This window comes from Melanaphis sacchari, unplaced genomic scaffold (assembly GCF_002803265.2).
Source record: "Melanaphis sacchari strain LSU unplaced genomic scaffold, SCAv2.0 Contig12_pilon_pilon, whole genome shotgun sequence".
In the NCBI taxonomy this organism is placed as follows: Eukaryota; Metazoa; Arthropoda; class Insecta; order Hemiptera; family Aphididae; genus Melanaphis; species Melanaphis sacchari.
Genome location: NW_020270527.1, coordinates 2,530,190 through 2,546,414, shown reverse-complemented (window position 1 = coordinate 2,546,414; position 16,225 = coordinate 2,530,190). Strand labels below are relative to the sequence as shown.

The 16,225-nt window shown below is 27.0% G+C and overlaps 1 protein-coding gene across 2 annotated transcripts in view; it reads left to right on the top strand.

Annotated features, from left to right (window-relative positions):
- Window positions 1-13,250, top strand: part of LOC112591196 — an 18,346-nt gene extending 5,096 nt beyond the window's left edge. Inside the window, exons 1-8 of one of the 2 annotated variants that reach the window (XM_025334932.1) lie at window positions 6,059-6,171; window positions 9,216-10,943; window positions 11,086-11,330; window positions 11,404-11,521; window positions 11,592-11,819; window positions 11,902-12,184; window positions 12,273-12,459; window positions 13,097-13,250. In XM_025334932.1, the coding sequence (XP_025190717.1) occupies window positions 9,435-10,943; window positions 11,086-11,330; window positions 11,404-11,521; window positions 11,592-11,819; window positions 11,902-12,184; window positions 12,273-12,459; window positions 13,097-13,166 (2,640 nt within the window). In that variant the 5' untranslated portion in view covers window positions 6,059-6,171; window positions 9,216-9,434 and the 3' untranslated portion in view covers window positions 13,167-13,250. Of the gene's footprint in view, window positions 1-6,058; window positions 6,172-9,215; window positions 10,944-11,085; window positions 11,331-11,403; window positions 11,522-11,591; window positions 11,820-11,901; window positions 12,185-12,272; window positions 12,460-13,096 lie in introns of those variants that run through there. The other variant, XM_025334930.1, reaches the window with a different exon arrangement.
- Window positions 13,251-16,225: the final 2,975 nt, after the last annotated feature.

The following is a 16,225-nucleotide window of genomic DNA, read 5'->3' as shown; positions in this document are numbered from 1 at the left end:
TATATTAATATTATCTGATATGGTTTAGGTAATAATAAGTACCTACTTAGGTCAAGAAAGTATTTCATTGTATTTTTAGATTTAATTTATTTAACATTGTATTCAAAATTTGCCTTTTTTATACAATAAATAATTAGTGTTTTTGTATGCCAATTGCCGGAGTGTTAAGTGGATTAGATAAATTAGATACTTACATTATGATCATATTAAAAAGGTTAGTTAAGGTTAAACATTGTTTAGTGATTAGAATTCTACTAAAACCCCTCTCCAAGTCATTAAAAATTAAAGTTTGTATTAGTTTATACTAGGTTAATTTTTCTTAGAGTTGAGCTTAGCTTGGTTTTCGAGAACTTTACAGTTAGAATCCTTTACGTCACGTCTCTTGAGTAATATTCATTAGGATGCTACGATAGATATTATTTACCTAAGTTAATTTTTATTCTTTAAGATTCGAGCGTCCCAAGACAACTCTGGCAATTACTAATTAGTAATTAGTTATATTTTAGAATTAAGATTCACTACTGGAATATGTCTGACGTCCGTATAGTAACAAATAATGGGAACGCAAAGTAAGACAATTTTATTTTTGTTTACTTTTATATTACATCACCACTTTAAGTATCATCGATGATTTATGATCAAGTGTTTTTGACTTCTGAAGTAATTCTAAAATACGAGATGTTAGGTCATTTTGAGTTGTTTAATTTTGTAATGACCAATAGGCAATAAATAATTACTATTGAGGTATTTAACATAATATTTCAATGATTGACAAAATTTAATTCACATACGCTAAACAACAAGATTAAAATTAATTTGTATTATATAATTTGAACCCTGATACACTAAAATTTATGAAATTTACTTACTAGTTACTAGTCTCAACAACGTTATTTTAAAATCATTTAACTACTACACTATATAAACAGTAAATACACTAAAAACCTCTTCAGTTTATATTCCATGTGCTCTCCCCTCAATTCCGGGTAATAACCTTTGTTATCGAAATATTTTCTTTACAAATAAAAACATTTATGTAGTTTTTGAATTAAAAAAAAATAATAAATAATACGATGATATATTTACACAGAATTCAAAATTTTTTCTACCAATGTATATACTTAGCTAAAAGTTTGCAAATAATTAATTTCTCCGTAAGATATTATGTTTTTATTAATTGAGATGTATTACCAAAAGTTGATTTCCTCGTCATATTTTTCACAGTTCATATTTTATCTGTTAATTTATCAAATTTACTTATTACAAGTTTGTATACTGTGTTGCTTAATATATATATAATATAAAGATATGTATCAAAATGTTTGCTAAAAAAAAAAATACATTTTTGTACAACTACAAATGGCAAATATTATTATATAATATCAATGAATGATATAACACGTATGATCGAATATTATAAGTTATAACACGTATGAGATTCTTCAAATGATAGTACATGAACTAAATTCTTTTCTTTATTTAGTACTCGATATAGTATTAAATACATTTTTTGGATTATCTATATAGTTTAAAGTGAATGGTCTTGATAAAAAAAAAAAAAAAAAAAAAAAAAAAAAAACGTCAATTTATGAATTAAACTAAATTAGTAATACTTTTTATGTATTGTTATTCATAGATTTATAATGTAACGAACATAATACACGACTATTGGATTATAAAACTAAAGTTTTGGTAATTAACTTAATGGTCTTAAAAACATTTTAGTAGCCATTATCTAATCTAATTATCTTTTAAACTAATGTTAATTGAACATTCAATTAAAATAAATAATAATTTAGTAAAATAAATATAATTCCTGTTTAAATGTTTTATCTAAATATGAATTATTTTCATTTATTTAGGTTGTATAATAAAAGTATGTATAGTTTTGTAATAATAAAATTTTGTTTAACAAAAATAGTCTCACCTAAATATATTCAATATTGATACTAAGTATTAAATAATAATATATTAGGTTTTTAACTTCACTAATATAAATTTAAAAATCATCTATTTATCTATTTATATGAAAATTATTTCTATAAAAATTTAATAATCTATCAATATTCGTTTGATATTAATCTAATTTTTATATTATGTATTCTATTACATTAATAACATTATTGATTTTTTTCTCAGCAACAGCAAAAAATAACAAGTATTAAGTTACTACACAGTTTTTAAACCATGTTTCATGTTGTTACATAAAAAAGTACCCATTCAAAATTCTTAAAGAAAGGTCAACAGTTTTAAATGTGTGTATAAATAATATTGTATAACCGAAGGACGAAATTGTATTCAATTTACTTTTATAACAATGCATTGTGCTTTCTATTAATGTTTGAATTTTCTAAATAGATTAAATATGTTTCTATAGATAGTAAACGAATAATTGGAAAACTAGCATCACACAATTGAAATCCATTATGCTATTTATTACAGTATTTAAAATCCAGCACATATTTATGGACTGATAATCAATGTATGGGTGTTGGCTGTCTAGGTATCCAACTAATAGTATAATAGCAGCTAGTATAGGTAATAATAAAATCTAATACTTAAAATAAACGTTAACTTATAATATATCATATTATATTCTGTGATTATACCACCTATATAATATAATATTCCTATAAAATTACATTGATTATTTGAAATGTGTTTTTCTATCATTATTTATCTTAAATAATAAATTTAATCTTTAATATAATAACTTTATTATTTATATAATTGTATCGTTATTTATTTTGTTTCGATAGCGTGACGATTTCTTTAAAAAATTCTTTTATCCTTTCAGTCTATTAGATTTCATTTATTTGTTATAAAAATAATAGATTATACATATAATACGTATTACGTAGGTAGCATAAAATTTCTGTTAATTTTAAAACTAATTAAACATAATTAATAATGATAAACGATGCATATTATACTACATAATAATATATACTATCATATTTTATTCATAAATGACAACTCCCAACTAATTTGAATTAACTTCTAAAGAACTACATTATTATAAGTGTAGATAACTATATTCAGTCCTAAAAGAGTAAAAATATCACAAAATAACCTCAAAATATATGCTGTTAATAAGTTAATAATTGTTAATGAAATAAATAGCGTTTACATTTATGAATAAGATATGTTAGGTATTCAAGTATTTAATCAACTGGTATTAAGAGACTAAAATATGGAAAAAATAACAATAAATTAACGAAATTTTGTTGTAATTTCTTAAAATTTTATCAGGAATTTAAACTATGGATAAGAACTTCTATACATAAATCCTGATCTAGCTAGTAGGGTACACTTTTCCACCTCTGTGTGATTTTTGATAAGGTGTGTGCGATGTATACTACTGTGACATTATGGGATGGGAAGGCTGAAATTATTAAATACCTAAAAACTGATTGTCGTTTTGAAGAATGTAATAAAAACAAAACAATAATGCCTCAAGTATCAAAAAAAAAAAAAACAAATTTGTTTCTATTTTGCTTTTTTAACAGTTGTTCAAAAAAAAGTATTAATGTATTTAAAATTTAATGCAAATGGTAGAACTCTTCTACCCTAGTTACCATACTTTTCGTGTTTAAAAAATATAACCGCATTTTACTCAAATATGTACTACGATAATTATGAGTTATAAATTATAATACTATTGTTTACGATATTTTTACATAATATATAACTAATAAAAATAGTTATACGTATTATAGTTCTTAGTATTTATATACAATATATTAAATACATATTTATCAAACTCCAAGAAATTGCAATCATGTATACAATTCTTTATAAATCAATGTAAAGGTCATCCAAATCATATTATCTAGTAAGGATTACATAAACATCTATATTTTGTAATTAGAGCCCTTACCATTTTGATAACGTACAAAATCTAGGTATGACCATTACTTACATACATAATTTATTATGTTACACCGATAATCATAAAAAGGTAAATACTAAATATACCTAATATTAATATTATATTGTTTAAAATTAAATTTACTCCCTCGAATAAATTATTCAAAAGAATTAAAATAAAACACAATGTTATTATTCGAAAATTAAAGTAAAACATTTAGTTAAAAATTTGAGTACTATTTAAGCATTATCTATAAAACTGAACAAACTTTGATTTTTATTAACGTTTTTCTAATGTATATAAATAAAGCATTTTGTTGCATATTTTAATTATTTATGTAAAAGAACACCAAGATTACTGAAAATATCGTTGGGGGTTAGAAAATTGATGTTTTGATCCTTACGAGTTACGGCTCTCACATATTATATTACAACTTATAAGAAATTCATTATTATAAAATATTGAAACTTATACAATAATATCTTTGCGAGTTCTCTCAAACTTTAAAGATTATTTTAGTTTTTAAGTATTAACGTACTTCATTCATAACATTCCACCAATATTAAATGTATTTAATTGTAAGATACTAGGTTATCTAAACCACTAATAAACTTAATTTTGCTTAGTAAAGTAAATGTTATTTATTTATAATTTACAGAAATATTTTCATAGTATTTTAGTTATTAAAAATTGCTAATCAATTAATTTTATTCAACTAAATCAATATTTACTATTTTTTTTTTTTTTTAACTCAGAAAAATTATAAAAAAAAACTTATTTTGAGTCTTTTTTTGTTTTGAATATAATTGGGATAAAAAAAAAAATATGAACACCACTTTATCCCTTGGCCCAGGATGGGCCAATGATTATATTAAAATAAAGACAATTCTATTATTTCTATTAGTAGGTGGTTAATTCATTGTTAATTTATATCAATATAATATATTAATCTTAATCAAAGTTCATATTCATCACGAGGTACTGGTCAAAGTGCATTTTGTTTGAGAATATTCAAAACTTAATATTTATTATTTACGTTGTCATAAATGTATGGTTATTGTTTGCAATAATTTATACTGTCTGTTTTTAAATAGTTGTTTATTACATACATTATATTATAGGCTTTTATTTATTTTAGTAAAAAGTCAACATAAAAAAAAGTCAATATAAATTCTCATTTAGTATTTTTGAATACTTTGCATTATTTAGGTACCTAAATATCTAAAATAACCGTTGATTTGTCAAATTTAGAAGATATGTCTCCAAACACTGCAATAACCAAGCTCTATTTCCAGTTATTTTTTTTTTTTATGAAATGCAATTATTGTTTAATATTATATTTAGACAGAATATTACTGTCACAAAGTAGGCGAGTTTCCTACATTATTATTTCTGTATCCTGTTTTTTGCTCTATGATAATACTGAATATAATTTGTAAACAACTAACTACCTACACATCATTTACAGTAGGTATACGAGTATATTTATATGTATGTATATTATATATTATCATATTTATAACTAATTATTAATACTTATGTACCTCTTCATTTTAAGAATATTTTTGAGGTTAATAATTTGAGCTTAACATTTTTAAAAAATATTTCTAATTAAATTCCTATTATAGTTAAATTAATTGTATAATATAATTATATAGTAGATATTTGCTAATATTTGTAATTTACGCTTAAAGATTCCTATCCAATTTCTTATTTCTTATTAAAATAATAAAGCATTATATTTCACAATTAATTAATATATTCTCATTAATTTCAATGGACATCGAAAGAGATAATAATAAATAGGTATAACATTAAATTATATAATTACAAAGGTTTTGTTCCTAGTTGTGCGTTTAAATAGAAATAGAGGTAGACAATTTTTTTCGTTTCCTTCAAACTTAACATGAAATGTGATTGTATTGCGATAACATTGCTATCATTTTACATATTCTTTTTATACTCTTAGTACCTTGTACAGTTATACAAATGGTAATGGTCTGTTATCATACTTGTAGTGTACTGTTTAACAAGAATTATTCAGCGGCTTAATTATAATTGTCTCAGTTAACCTATTGTAGATTATATTAAACTCGTTTAATTTTTAAGTTGAATTTCAATGCTAATGATTTAAATTAAAAGAAATATTTTTATTTTAGCTACTATACCTTTTTACATATGTTTACGCCATTATTCATCAGTATTAACAATTGATAGATATTTTGTGCGTACCGACTTTGTGTTATTCGTATGTTATATTTATTGTATTCGACATGACATGATGGAGATCCATTCATTAAGTATGACTATTGACTTATTTAATAAATCTTTTTTTTATTTGAAATTATAGTAATAAACTACACTTAAATCATAATAAAATCGTTTTATTACAGACAAATAATAATTTTTTACTTTTAAAATTTTATAATAATTTTTGCCACTATTATCTTGATAAACGCTGCATTTTGCTTTACGCATAGTGGGTAGTTTAGGTTGTATCATTAATTCTAATAATATTTGTGGTGTATTTAAGTAATATATTTAATTCATTTAACGAGCAATAATTAAAACCATTTTATTGATTAAATTTAGTATCGTTGTTTGAATTTTAATAATTTATAATTATGTAATATTTTATATTTGTACAAAATTGGAACATGTTCCAAATTACAAATACACCTGATTTGACATATTCATTGGTCTAAAAATAATTTATTATTTACTGACAATGTTCATAAATACACATGCAAAATTTCGTAGAAGATTGGCATATCTATTTGGTTTTTACCCATCAATTTTGGCAAAACATCAAAGTTGTACATAATTTCCAATTTATTTTTTATAAAAACATTGCCAAGTTTTCAACGTAGTTGAGTAGTTGACATAAAATAAACACGTTTTTGTATACAATAATAAAGAGAAACGGTGTATTCTTTATAAACTATGCAATTTTCTATTTTGAATGTCAGGTTTAGCAATCACTTGAATCTCTTTATAGTCTCGTTTCAAGAAAATTGTAGGTACCTAATCCTCTTATAATTTGCTTTTAAAAGAACTGGTGGAACTGAAATTACTCTCCCTAAAATCAGTCCTTAGGGATACCAATAAAAAACTTACTCTCTTATCTTAAATTAAATTTTTGATTTATGCCTATAGCATTTGTTTAATATACTAGATGATGTACAAATTGTAAATTTACTGTAATTTTTTAATTTTAATATACTTAAAAAAAAACATTTATAATTTTAAGTCATAATAATATTATTATTATTATTTTTTTTTTTTAATTCAAAAATTTATGTAATAAAAATGTATATTTATTATTATTGAAAACATAAATGAAAACGATTTTAATCTATTTATGTTTATTTTAGCTGTATTTAAACAAATAGGTAACAAAATAAATAATAAATTGATGTCTTTGAATCTCATTTTAAATTGTAGATATTAATTTATTTAGTATATTTTTGTTCATAACATATTATTATTTAACAATCATTAAATGATGAAAATAATTAGTAAACCTATGCTTAAAAATAATAAAAAAATTAAGATGGTTTTTACACTTATTCAATCTGAAAAACAACCTAATTGTGTCCAAAAAGTAATATCTAATTATGTCCAATAAAAAAAAAAAAAAATAATAATAATCATAGTAATAATAAAACAATTTACATTTTTAAGACCATAAATACACACTATGTCAAAATATAACCAATCATGTATCAAATACTATAAAATGAATTTAATATGCTTAACTAATTAAGTACTCGTGTATTTTATTGCAATTTATTTTTTCTGATTCATTATTATTATTTATATGAGTATGAAAATAATCATTTCATCCTATGTTATATTTATCTATATATAGTATTGTCAAAATAGGATTTAAGGTTTTAATAATACTTATTTCGTGATGGCTCCTCATAAACTGAATTTTGTGGGATCTCCTCCTTTAAATCCAGTCCTAGTTATCTTTGGTAATAATTAATAAATTATGTAAATAAGATAACAATAAAAAATTCCAATATAAACCATAGCTGTTTTATCTACCTGACTCGATTAGATGTATTATTATATGGAATTTAAAAATAAATTATTATTTCAAATCTGGGACTGAACTGTATAATTTTCGCTTAAAATATAAACCAAATTCTAAAATAATGTGTTAATATATTATAAGTTATTATAATATCTACACTAAACTTGATATTTTTTTGGTAATTTTCAATAATAAGTTGTTTTTCATAAAACAACGAATAATATTCAAAACTATACAGTATATAATATGTACTGTGTTGATTCTTCGATTAAGATTGGTTAACTATTTACAATGAGTGGAAAATAAACATATATATTTTTTGACTTGGGTCAAAGTATTTGTATTTTATCACCACTTAGATTGTTTTAAACATTTTTTTTTTTACATCATAATATATTATGTGTTTCAGTTTCATCATCACTGTTAATTGCAATAATTGTTCTCGTCCCACTTGTCTACTATTAAAACTTCTTGATTATCTTTTTACTTCCTTCTAAAAACTTAAGAAAAAAAAAATACTTAAATTATTGTCGAATTTTAATTTAGTAAAGGTGCCTAATAATTTTCTAAAACCATATTTTAGAAATTAATTTATTGACAAGAAGGTACATGATGAGACACCCTTCGTATAATTTTTATTATTAAGTAGGACAACTATTTTAAATGGACTAAAAATATGCGGAATTGTTTAATACGCAATAGTTGGGGAAGAATATAGCTGTAGTAGACATTTTAGATTGAGAAGCCAACCACGTGTACGATAAAATTAACGAAGAATTTGGTATTATAATTAATAAATAATAATGCAGTGTGTTCAATTTTAAAGGTAACGCAAAATATTTCAAACGCACGACCCTGAATTTTATTTAAATATTTTTATTGCATATAAGATTTTTTGCTATACACGTACACGAAAAATTTCCCTAACCTTTCCGCATGTGCTGTTAAAAAAATCACTTTTAAAGTTTAAAAAAAAAATCATACGAAATTACACAGAACTTTATATAATTATAGATAAACTGTTAAAAAATATAATTATTAGATCGAAACTTTAATTCACTTCTAACAAATAACATTTTAGAACAGTAAACACTTTATTAGAATAGTATAAATAATAATTAATACTTTTTTTTTACAAGTGGTAATATAGAGTTCTTTGATGAAATTCTGGGTCATATACGGTCGGAATATTTTGTAACACCATTATCGTAATTGAACACAGTATATAAAACGCACGTTATTCACAAAATATAAATCATAAACGAAATGTGTTTGTAATCGTGTTACGCTATTCTGTTGCAGGTGTCTGGAAAAGACAGCTACTTAGAAGCCTTGAAATTTTCAAAAATTAAACCGCATGGAAACCACGTTTGCATACTATAGACCCTTAAAAGATCACGACCACAATCACCGCTGCGACGGTGATCGTCGTCTGGCCGTCAAGAACGCATCGCCGAGAAGTAGCCGCATGAGGAGAATCGGGGCTAGAAAGCGCAGAAGTAAACAACGCGAGTTGACGGAATGGCGGATAACGTCGTCAACGACGCGGTCGAGCACGCGGGAGCCGAGTACTTGGTATTGAAAAATAACGCGACGAATGATCAAATCTCCCCTAAAGAAGAAACCAGTGATCTCCTTAGACGCGGCGTTGAGTACGGTGACGGCGGCGAGAAGTCGGTCGGTGACAACAAGCAGCGTCTTTGCAAAGCATCCGTGTCGCGGAACGACGACGACAACATCAGCAGCAGCAGCTGTAGTAGCGATAAAAGTAATAATAAAATTACCATTGAGAATAGGAACCACGTGACGTTCTACAAGAACGACGAACCGTCGGACGACGACAGCAATTGCGGTGGAGGCGGCTGTTCCAAACACAACCACCGCGTGCACGATTCGTACGCTTCGTATACGTCGACGACCACCGCCACCGATTCGGACGAGTCGTCGTCGTCATCTTCGTCGTCAGACCTTCACAACCGTGCGCCGGATGGCGGCTGGGGCTGGGTGGTCGTGTTCGCCTCGTTCATGGTGAACATGATCGCGGACGGCGTGACGTTCTCGTTTGGAGTTATATTCATCGAATTCGAGAACTACTTTAAGGAGGGCAAGAGCAATACGGCCTGGATCGGATCGTTGTTTATGGCCGTGCCCCTGCTGTCCGGGCCTATAGCTAGCTTCCTAACCGACCGGTACGGGTGCCAGAAGGTGACCGTTATCGGTGCGATAATCGCGTCCACCGGGTTCGTCATATCCGCGTTCGCCGATTCGCTGTTCATGCTGTTCATCACGTTCGGGCTCATATCCGGGTTCGGGTTGTCGCTGTGCTACGTGGCGGCCGTCGTCATCGTCGCGTACTATTTCGATAAGAAACGGTCCCTGGCCACCGGGCTGTCCGTGTGCGGTAGCGGCATCGGCACGTTCGTCTTTGCGCCACTCAACCATGAGTTGCTCAGCTACTACGGGTGGCGCGGCTGCACGCTCATCCTGGCCGGGTTATTCCTCAACCTGTGCGTGTTCGGCATGCTGATGCGTGACTTGCCGTGGACCAAGGAGCAAGCCCAAAACGAGTGGAAGCGCAAGAAGAACGCCAGACTCCAGAAGCGCCGGCTCAAGTCCACTGCCAGCTACGACAGGCATTCTCAACACACGCAACTGCCTTCGTCTCCGGCTTCCGGTTGTGGTGCCGCTGGCAAGGATAATGCAGTGGATCCAACTCATCCTGGTGGCGTCGGCGTCGTCGTATCCTTCCTTCAAGAAGAAAACGGCAGCAACGGTGGCGGTGGTATGACGGCACAGTCGTCCGGTGGGAATGGTATCCTGAACGAGTGCTGCGCGGCCGCTAAAGACCAGCGGCTGTGTAATTCCCTGGTAAACTTGCCCACGTTCGTCAAAAACCACGAAAACGTCCCCCTAGAAGTTCTCGAGGCACTCACGCAGAAAAAACAGCTCTACTCCGTGCTTGTCCAAAACTATCCGAGTCTGCTAATACCCTCCAAAAGTTTCAGCGACAGCGGGCGCATCAACGAATCGGTAAATATTGCACATATACTTGATGCTGATTTCCTGTTCTGTCAGAATATCGTTAACCTGAACATGAGCCGCTATTTTGTGTTTAATTAAATTGTTCAAGGATCATTCTCCAACAATATTTTATAATTTTTTTTTTTTTAAGGGTAATATGTCTCCGACACTAAGTTTACACGTCAATCAAATTATTGATGTACAAAAGTTAATAAATAGCCAAGAAAATAAAACGGATGCTGTTAGTGGTAAATGTAATCAAGTCGGTATAATGAAAATGAATAATGGTAGTAATATTATTTTAAAAAATGGTGATTATGATTGGTGGATAAAAAAAGATAACCCACAAGTCAAACGTCTTCAGACCGCATATCTTCAAGATATTAAAATTCATAGGTAAGTTTATTTTAACTTATCATTATTGAAACTATTCATGATTTTGTTTACATCCAAAACAATTATGTTACAGACATTCGTTAACATATAGAGGTGCCATGCTTAATATAAACAGATATAGATTAAGAGCATCTTCTTGTCCAAATATTTACCGCAACTCAATGACAACAATTGCTAAAGAAAAACACGAAGTACCCATAACAAATAACGCTATAATTTATAATGTTAACATCATTAATTTTTATTAAAAATGATTAATAGTGGTCAGCTGGACTCTGGGAATTATGGTATCTACTACTTGACATGATGGATTTTTCACATTTCAAAAACATGCCCTTCACGTTGTTTGCTTTATCAAATTTCCTTTTGTATACTTGGTATGATGTACCATATGTTTACATTGCAGACTTGGCTATAAAAAAAGGACACACTGATGAAGATGCATCATACCTAATCAGCTTGATAGGAATACTGAATATGTTTGGAGAAGTAATTCGATCTTCAATCACTTATAAAACTTAATCCATTTATAAAAATTATTTATTTATTTATTTTTATTTTTTGGTCATAGATAGCATTAGGATGGGCTGGTGATAAAGCTTGGGTTAACCCCAACATAGTTTATGCAGTTTCAATGGTATTTTGTGGTATCGTTATTGCATTAGTTCCAATATTTGGAAGTTATTTAAGTTTGGGTATTTTATCCGGTTTCTTTGGCTTATTTATTTCTGCAAATTATTCGTTCACCTCAATTATATTAGTTGAAATCATCTCCATAGAACGATTTACCAATGCTTATGGTGTTCTGTTATTGGTACAAGGAATCGCTAATTTGATCGGACCTCCTTTAGCTGGTTAGTTCTATATAAAGACTATTTGATTTTTTTATATTATGATGTAAACTATAAATAATTAAATATGTATGTATTTGTTTTGTTGTAGGTGCTCTATATGATATTACAGAAAGTTATGACTTATCTTTTTATCTAGCTGGTATATTTATTGCATTGTCGGGCTTATTATTATTTGTTCATCCAATAATAAAAAAAATGGCACAATATAGAAGGAAGCAAACACTATTGAAAAGTCACAGAAATAAGATCATGAGCATAGCCTCAAATTGCAAGAAGTAATTTTATTATTTTAAATTTTTATAAATATTTATTGAGTAGTATGATATAAACCACTTTTTTACTGTACATTTTGAACTGGTGGATTTTTTTTTAGATATTGTTGATCTACTTATAAAAATTTTTATCTACTAATGATAATAATTCTTGATGGTTTAATATTTAGTTTTAATTATAATACTTGATCAGTTTTTACAAATTAATTGTTAAAAATGCTAACATATAAATATTAATTACTTACTATCATGAACTAGGTATTTTCTTGGCATACAAATTATAATTTAGATAATTTCAACATTAAAAAAAAAAAAAAAATAATGAAGTGTACATGCTTAGTAAATCTTTCCATAAAAAAATTAATATTATTTTTTTAATTGTGTTAATTGATTATAAATTGAGATTTCTAATTTTTTTTTAGTTTTTTTGTTTCTATTATTTGCTTTTTACCAAATTATCAGTAAGACATGCTTACAAACATAACATAATAACCTTCCATAATGGTTCTTGTAGATTTATATGACAAAAATAAACAGTTTGTTTTCTTTAGATTACAGTATTTCACACTTCAGTATATTATTATATCTAAATAATACGTATTAGCTTGATTTTAATGCAACAAAAAATTTGTTTTGATAGGAGTGCAACAATTGAAGACAATGGAATATTTGCAGCTAAAAGACGTTCAAGTTTGGCAACAAGTGTTTAATTACTGACTATTACTTATTAACAAGTTAAAATCTCCATAATGATACATTTATAATTCAATTAGATTTGAGATTTGATTTTTTTTTTAATATATGAACATTTTATTTGTCATTACAATGCCATACATAACATAATATAATTTATTATTCTATACTCCTATTTTTTGTCTTAGCTAATCGTTTATTCATATAATGATAATTTTAATTAATTTTCATTTTTAAACAAGTATTTTAACTATGAAATCTAGTTAATAATTTTCAATTAAAATTTCTAAATTTCATGTATTAAAATTTTTTATTGACCATGGGTATAAATGTTATAAACCTAAAGTTTATTTCTTATGAGTATTAAATAACTAATCTGAAAATTACAGAATTGTTAGTTTTAGAACTATTAAATAGTCTTCAATGTATACGTGTCATTCAATGTATTTTAGTGTATATATCTTCAACGTTTTGATTTTTATAACGGTACAATTGTATACTTGTCGAACAAAGTTTTTGCCACTACCTACTTCATTGCTTTTATATAGACTACTTGCAAATTTATTATTAACTATAATAATAATAATGAATTTGCTCAGTTATTAAAATAATTTTATTAGTTATTTCCAATGATACAATAATTTCTATTTGTAAAATTGATGCTACTTGTGATCATATTTATTAACTATGATATTCCGATACACATTTAAATATTTAAATGTAAAAAATTTTATGTATGCCTATGTATAAATGAAAATAACATACTTTTTGAATGAAATACAATTTTCACATAATATGTAACTATAGTTTTTCTCAATATTACAACTACACTAAAAATAAAAGTAGTATACGAGTTATATTACAAATTAATTTTTTTAAAGACTGCTATTTAGATTTATAATTGTGATTTTAATGGCATTAAGCAATTTTTTTTAGAAGCAAAGTAAAATTAATTAATTTTTTTTTACAATTAGTTCAATTAAATATAATATTCACTCAAAACTGTGACTGATATAGTTCTTTTTTATTTATTATTATATAATTATTATTTGTTTACAAATTGTTAATTATTTTATTTATGTTAAAATTCTTTAACTATGTTTCTAATTGAATTACATTTTATTATTTACATATTCTTTTTCAATTTTTTATCCTTTGATCATTTTCTTTTCTTGTCATGATGTTTGTATACAAAATCTTATCTGATAACTATCATTCTTAAAAAGCACTTAATATTTGTAAATGATCAACTACAAGTACATGGCCTGTGTTACTAAGTTAGTATTATTTATAATATAAAATGGATTTAAGACTGGAAGTAGATCGTATTTTTAAATAAATTATACTTTTGTGATATAATTTACTTATTTAGAAGAAAACGGTTGCTAAAACTATTATACTATTTTTCTGATATAAAATGTATAACTGATTAAGTTAGGTGTTTAATAATTTGCTTATTATAATGACTATAATGGCGTAGTGTAGGTTTCAACTTATTGTATACGTTGAAAATAACATGTTAATAATTTTTAGGGCACTCTGCCCTCCGTGCTTCCTATACAGTTTTCAAAACTTAAATTTTTAATTTTAAACACACAAGTTTTTCATATTTTAAATCTTAGTAATTATTAGTATTACATAGTTATTATGGTTTTACACACCAAATATAAATCACCATATGTTAAGTACAACTATATTAAAATGATGTGTTGAATTCGTTAAAACGTTAATGTATAATAATAAATACAAATAAAAAATATTTCGTAATATTATATTTTTTGATTTTTTTTCTAAAAGCTTTATTTAAACAAGTATCTCTTCATTTTTTACCAAATTTAGTTAAATCTATTAAACATAGTATGTGATTTTTAAAGACTTTGTGACGAATTTTTAAATTATGAGAATTATTGAGATCGTTGAAACAAAGTGTATTTAGTCCGAACGTTTTTTTCACGGCATAAAGTACTGAACACTAGGCCAACTATATGGTTTGTTCGTTTTTTTACAACCCGATAACCGCTTCAAATTACTGTAATATTCGAGTATAATTTTTAGATTTTGTCGTTAAAGAAGGTAATTTTGGTGTGGGTGTTCCTACCTCAGTCCTCAATTGCACTTATTTCTTTTTTTCATCAAAATTCAGTGAACCACTGAACCGAAAGGTTTGTTTAATAATAATATTACATACTAGTTACTTATTAGATAATATTTCGATTTATAATTTCACAATAATAATATTAATAAATGTATATTTTATATAAGCAGCGGCTCACCGGGTAATTTCCTGGTATACTGGTCATTCAGTCCTCCCACTGGTTACAAGCATACGCCGTAGATTCATGTGCGAATCAATAGCGTATATACCTACCTAATACTGACCAGTAATCGTATGTGCACGTGTCGAGAACATGACTGCTACGGTGTGTCAGCGTTTTATGTTTTGTTATCGATAAAAAAAAAATGTATACCTACATTATTGTCACTGTACCGTATATGCAATCGCTAATATACATATTTCGCACATAACAAACAAGGTAGGTGCCTACCTCCATAAAATATCGTTGCGAGATATTACTATGGCGCGGTGGAGACTATAAAAATATAGTCATACCTAAGTATTCTTAATGCGACATTATTACGATGAATGGCGTCGTGGTCGTGGTGTTTCGGATTGATCAATCCTCATCAACTACGAAGATAATCGATAATAGATAATATTAAATATATTTTAGATTATAAAATACTACTATATGATGTAAGTAATAATAATAAAAATGATTTTTCGATTTTTGAAGTGTATGCTGTGCATGCGCGCTACGCTACTGAGTGACTATTATTTATTATTATTGTTTTCTTGTTTAATGCAATCGACAGATATACTGCAACAAACGACTGTGTACAAATTGCGTCCCCGATAAAAATAAATTGCGACAAGTGACATACATATTGCATCCCGGTTATATGATAGTAATTTAGTATACCTATATATTATGATTATTTGGATGAATATGACTATTAGATGTCTATATCGAGTAATACTTTGAAATTCGTTGATAATCGTGTGCTGTCCTGTTTT